The 6,153-nt window shown below is 38.0% G+C and overlaps 1 protein-coding gene across 1 annotated transcript; it reads left to right on the plus strand.

Annotated features, from left to right (window-relative positions):
* The first annotated feature begins 3,290 nt into the window (after positions 1-3,290).
* LOC109438840 (caspase recruitment domain-containing protein 18-like) lies at positions 3,291-5,634 on the plus strand. The gene is made up of 3 exons (XM_074337069.2): positions 3,291-3,297; positions 3,902-4,184; positions 5,553-5,634. Exons 1-3 carry the CDS (start codon positions 3,291-3,293, stop codon positions 5,632-5,634), a joined length of 372 nt encoding a protein of 123 aa, XP_074193170.1.
* Positions 5,635-6,153: the final 519 nt, after the last annotated feature.

The raw sequence follows: 6,153 nt of genomic DNA on the forward strand, positions 1-6,153 counted from the left end.
CGCTTTGTTACCAGCAAGTCCTATTAGATTGTGAAGTAGTAACAGCTGGGTTTTGTGGAGCATGAAGAAGACATCCTAGAGTATCTTCTCATTCCCAATACAGAAGTAGATGCTCAAACAATGATTTTCAACAGAAAGTATATATCAAATCTGCAGAGTCACATTCACCAGCTCTACGAGCTTGGGCAAGAAGCTTGTTTCCAGAAGCCTAAATTTCGTCATTGGCAAAGGCGGGGTACACGTGTCATCTGACAAGTGTTTTGGGGCAGGTCAAACAACCTGTTACAGTACCTAGATTTTAAAAATCAAGCTATTAACAAACCATTAAGCTTCTCTCTCCTCCCAGTACTTATCTAGCAACACTCACACTACAGGTTCGAGGATAGTGTCCTACTTCCTGAAAGCTTTCTGTTTGCTCCAGAACTATTTAAAACCCCCTTTTCTGAGATTTTATAGCACCTGTAGTCTATGTGCTCTTGTATTGCCATGTAATCTTTTCCTATGTTTATACCTTTTTATCTCCAAATGATTGAAAACTCTTTAATGGTGGATCTGAGTCCCACCTTACCTGCTCACATTCTCCATAGTTCCCATCACAGTGCTAGGATGGGGAGTGGGCAGCACCTCACGCAGAGCCCAGCACTGAGTGAGGGGCCCTTGTGCTGGGCAAGTGTCCGAACCACTGATGCTCAGTATTCTTTTTCATAGAGCAGAGACACATTTTGTCTTAACATAGAAGCATTTTAAAAAGAGAATGAAATAAAGGATATGAAGAACTGGTAAATACTTTATGAAGAAAGGTAAGCTATGAGGGTACTTTCCTTCAAGATTATTGCTACGATAATAACTACCACTTATGTTAATGACCAGGCAACAGTTTTATACATACTATACTAAATTGTCCAAACAAATCTAGGTAATAAAATAATAGAGTTGAGATAATTGTGCAGGTAAGGAAACTGAGGCTGGTGTTAACTAACTCATTCAACATTGTATACTTAAAAAGTGTACTTGAATCAAGGGTTATTTGACTCCAAAATGGAAAGAGGAAAAGGGAAATAATCGTATATTCGATGAGTGTTCTCTCTAAGATGTGTTCATTAGATCTATTCTAGAATGTCTTTATCTAAGAATAGACAGAAGAATGATACATTAAAAAATTGGGTCTCTTAGAGAGCTGTCAACGACATAGGTAGAGTTTGCACCTAGGGAACCTTCTGCCTCTATGTCACATCTATTCTTATATCCACAGTATTATCATCATCACAAATCTCAATTGTCACTAGGAAATCAAATTCCAGAACTCTGACACAGGCATGACCTAAATTTTCAAGTCATTACTTTTCATTTAAAACACTAGTTATCATTTAGTCCATCATTCATTTATTTTATGATTATTAACTCAATCCAAATTATATTATGAATCCATCTCTATCCAGACAAAGTGGAGAATAATTATAATTTTAGCCATGATAAGAGCTTCATCCTCTTTTTGGAGTCTTACCGTATTTATAAAGTGCTAGACTGGTCTCCAGAAACATGAGAAAAAAACATCCTATCTTTTCCATTCAAACATAATTGCTGACATTTTTATTTTTAAAGTGAGCAATGGAATCATAAAGAGTAGCTTTCTACTGGGATTACAGAAAACTGAGAATCAAGTCTGAGTTTGGGAATCTTGCAATCCTGATGTTTACAGTTTTGTTTCGTAGTAGTATGACATGGTCATTGATTGTGTTCAGGACACCACCTTAGGGTGGTGTCACAGAGTGGTGTGCGTCATGACCAGCTGTCTGGGAAACCCTAACACCTCCGCCTCTTTTTCCAGTCCATAAGAAGAAAACTGTTATTATGAGGAAAATATTCTCTGCATTTCCACAATGACATTTCTATTCTTTTTGTGCTTGGTCTTTCTGTTTCTCCAGATCCCGGTGTCTTTCTGGACATTTTCTTTTGTTTCTTTTTCTTTTTTTATTAAATTTATTGGGGTGACAATTGTTAGTAAAATTACATAGATTTCAGGTGTACAATTCTGTATTACATCATCTATAAATCCCATTGTGTGTTCATCACCCAGAGTCAGTTCTCCTTCCATCACCATATATTTGATCCCTCTTACCTTCATTTCCCACCCCCCACCCCCACCCCCCTTACCCTCTGGTAACCACTAAACTATCATCTGTGTCTATGAGTTTCTGTTTCTCTTTTGTTTGTCTTGTTCTTTTGTTGTTTTTGGTTTATATACCACATATCAGTGAAATCACATGGTTCTCTGCTTTTTCTGTCTGACTTATTTCACTCAGCATTGCACTCTCAAGATCCATCCATGTTGTCACAAATGTTCCTATATCATCTTTTCTTACTGCCGAATAGTATTCTATTGTGTATATATACCACAACTTCTTTATCCATTTATCTATCGAAGGACATTTTGGTTGTTTCCATGTCTTGGCCACCGTAAACAAAGCTGCAAAGAACATTGGAGCACACGTGTCTTTATCTATAAATGTTTTCAGATTTTTTGGGTAGATACCCAGGAGAGGGATCGCTGGGTCATATGGCAATTCTATTTGTAATTTTTTGAGGAACCTCCACACTGCCTTCCATAGCGGCTGCACCAGTCTGCATTCCCAACAACAGTGTATGAGGGTTCCTTTTTCTCCACAACCTCTCCAACACTTGTTACTATTTGTCTTCTTGATGAAAGCCATTTCTAATTTCTGCGTTGCCATAATCATTCCCTATGGCTACAGGACACACAGACTGCTACAAGCTTGGTTGGGGAAATAAGAAGGGAAAGTAAAAATTACTTTAAGAAAACCATAGATTAAAATGTACAAAATTTTATACAACACATTGCAAAGACAGAGGGTCCTATTCCGAAGAAAATAAATACAATGCTTTGCCTAGAACACAGAAGACAAGTAAGTGGCCTGCAGGTCAAAGGTTAACCACAGGTAGGCTTTCTTTAATCTGTACAGTTTTTTAAAACAATAGTAAACCAGTAGAAACAAAATGTTTTAAACAAGAGCTATAGTACATACAAATGTAAGGCAGAGTAAACTGGATCTTCATTTCCTTGGGCAGAATCATTTGGGTCTGAGGAATCCTGGAGCCCTTCAGAGAAAACTAGCCTCACTAGATGGGCAAGCACATCTACATTCCTACCTGACTCACTCCAGTGGTACACTCATGGTTGAACTGTGGCAATCGGCCCAGATTCTAAGTATATATCAAAGTATGCCACCATACTGCACCAACACTGCACACCAAGGCGAGTGTGAGGAGCCATGGCTGGTAAGTCTTTTGTACTCTGAGAGGTTGTGTGGAAGAAATCATTTGGGAAAGCGCTGCCTTCCTAATTAAACTTGGTGAAGGTTTATGTAAGCAATGTTGAGGTAGAGGAGGAATGGGAGGACAGGAAGGAGCTCAGCCAGTACATCACAGCATTTTTTTAACAAAAGGTAAAGGCCAGAGACAATCTGGGACTCTGTTGGTATCCTGCTAGTATTTTGCTAGCCTTATCTGAATCTATGAATCACCTGAGGATGATAATGGGCACAGGTAGGATATTAGCAGCTGTTCTCAAAGGAAATAGCCTGTCAAACCTCTTCAGCGTTTAAGAAATTGGAGTGTGGCAGAGCAGAATGACCTCTGCTTTTCAGGAGGTTAACAGAAAAATCATGAAATCAAGTCTCCCAGGTCACTCAGTGATCACATGTGGGTGATGCTGGAATCAGAAAGAATTATATGGAGTAGATGCCTCAAGATTCAAAGGCATTAGGTCCTTCCTCAAGACTACTCAACCCCATGGAGAGAAAAGTTTGGTTGAGAAAGATTAAAATGATTGCTTCCTTGTTAGTGAATTGAGAGGAACATTGGGCTGTGTTCATTACTTAAGGAATATTTGTGCTTCTAATAGAAGAAACCCTGATTCAGAAGAGGAGGCTGTTCATCCATTCAGTGGGCGAGGGTACAATAAATGGCTTGCTGGATGACCTATTAGAGGACAGAGTTATTAACCAGGAGGAGATGAGCAAAGTGAGAGATGAAAATGACACAGTCATGGATAAGGCTCGAGTCTTGATTGACCTTGTTATTGGGAAAGGATGCCACGCCTGTGAGAAATTTATTCAGCATCTCTGTGTAGAAGACCCTGAACTTGCTCATAAATTGAGGCTAAGGTAAGGTCCAATAATTCACCCTAAAATTCAAGTAGTCCCTGTGTTGAACCCAGTACCTATTATCTTCATTTGTCTTGTCATTTTACAATAAGCTTTCTATCATCTCAGCCTCACACCTCATTCCTATATGTGTGACCCGAGTGCATGTTCTCTTGTATCTATGGCTGTGTCTTTTCTCTGTTCCTTCTGCTAATTATAGCTCATCTCAATCTTGTGTAGGTAGTAGTTCATTTGTTGTAGTTCATTCAAAGGGTCTAGATATTTTTATCCTGACTCCTTTGATGCAATGAACAATGTCATTCCTCCTAGAGCCCTAGGAACCCTTGTATTTTTGAAAAAGAAGACTTAAGCTCTATCTCTACCTACAAGCCAGCTGTTACCTTATCTTTCTATGAGTGTATACTTCAGAATATGTAGCAATGGTGGAACTGTAAGAGAGCACACTGAGTATAAAATTAAATGTGCACAAAATAATTTCATCAAATTACACAAGGATTTAGTATTCTAGTCAACTCCTTTGTGTCTTGTTTGTTAGAATGAAATACTAGGTTCAACTTGCATCAAAGAGAAAATATTACACGAGGTCATACAAAGCAGGAGGTAGCCATATTGATAGCTGCTAGCTATATGATTTAGTAATAATTTTTTTTCTAGTTAAGCTAGCTAAAGTGGTTTCTGTTGTCTACAAATGAACCATAACAAAAACACTCACAATGCATTATGGGGTATATTCTGCAAGTTCTCTGACACCATAAGAGCCAGTTTGGAATTTTATCATTTTCTTCATTCACAATTAATTTCATGAGTAGAGAGGCAGAAAGGAATCTCTTTTCATCACCTTATTCATGACCTGAATTAGACTGGCGTGGTGATCTTTGACAAATAGGTCTCTGCACTCTTTTTTCTCATCTTTGAAATGGGAACAGTAATGCATGTCTCATAGGGTTGGTGTAAGGCATTGACTTTCTTTGTGTTTGTCATGCTTAATAAAGGGTGAGTTTGTATATTTCAAAACTCTGATATTCTGACATGATTCAGAAAATTTCTCTTTAAATATTGTCTTTTCTCAATGTTTCTATTATGTCCATCTGACATGAGAAATGCTGAATTTTGGCCCCTGTGGCCTATACCCCTTTGTCTCACAGTTGTGAATATGTAATGTTACATGGTTAAAACAAGTCCGGGCAGATGTAATAAATATTACTGCCCAATTGACCATAATATAGGGAGATCATCTGAGTGGACTCAATGTAATCACATGAGTCCTTAAAAGCAGAGAAACCTCTCTAGTTGAAAGCATAAGGGATGCAGCAGAAGGGAGAAGTCACAGGATTCCAGGAGATTTGGACATACTCTTGATGGTTTTAGATACAGGACCACATGTGAGAAAAAGAGACCACCTCGCAGAACTAAGAGCAGCTCCCAGCTGACGGACGGGAAAGAAACATAACCTCAGTCCTACAACCACAAGGAACTGGATTCAACCAACAACCTGAAAAAACTTGGAAGTATTTTCCACATCCTCCAGTAAGGAGCACAGCACTGCTGAGATCTTGGTTTTAGTCCAGTAAGACCTGTGTCAGAATGCTACTGTATACAACCGGGAGATAATAAATTTGTGTTGTATTAAGACACTAAGTTTGTGGTAATTTGTTATGTCAGCAGTAGAAAACTAATATTGCTGATATCTTAGACTTTCTTATTCTTATCCACTTATCTCTTAACTCTCTCTGATATTTTCCATTTCCTCACCTCTCTTTGCTACACTCTGGAGAGATTATCATATTTATCTTTCAACACACAATTTCTCTCATCAACTACGTATTTAACCTGTTCTTTGAGGTTGTTTATTTATTTTTTTATTTCAATAATTGTAGTTAATATTTGCAGAAATTTCATTTTAAAAACATGTCTTTTCAAAAGTGATTGCTTCATCATATTTATGCATCTCTCTCTTCATGGATTTATT

The sequence above is a fragment of the Rhinolophus sinicus genome, chromosome 14 (genome assembly GCF_057876585.1).
Source record: "Rhinolophus sinicus isolate RSI-liver-muscle chromosome 14, RSI-T2T, whole genome shotgun sequence".
Taxonomy (NCBI): Eukaryota; Metazoa; Chordata; class Mammalia; order Chiroptera; family Rhinolophidae; genus Rhinolophus; species Rhinolophus sinicus.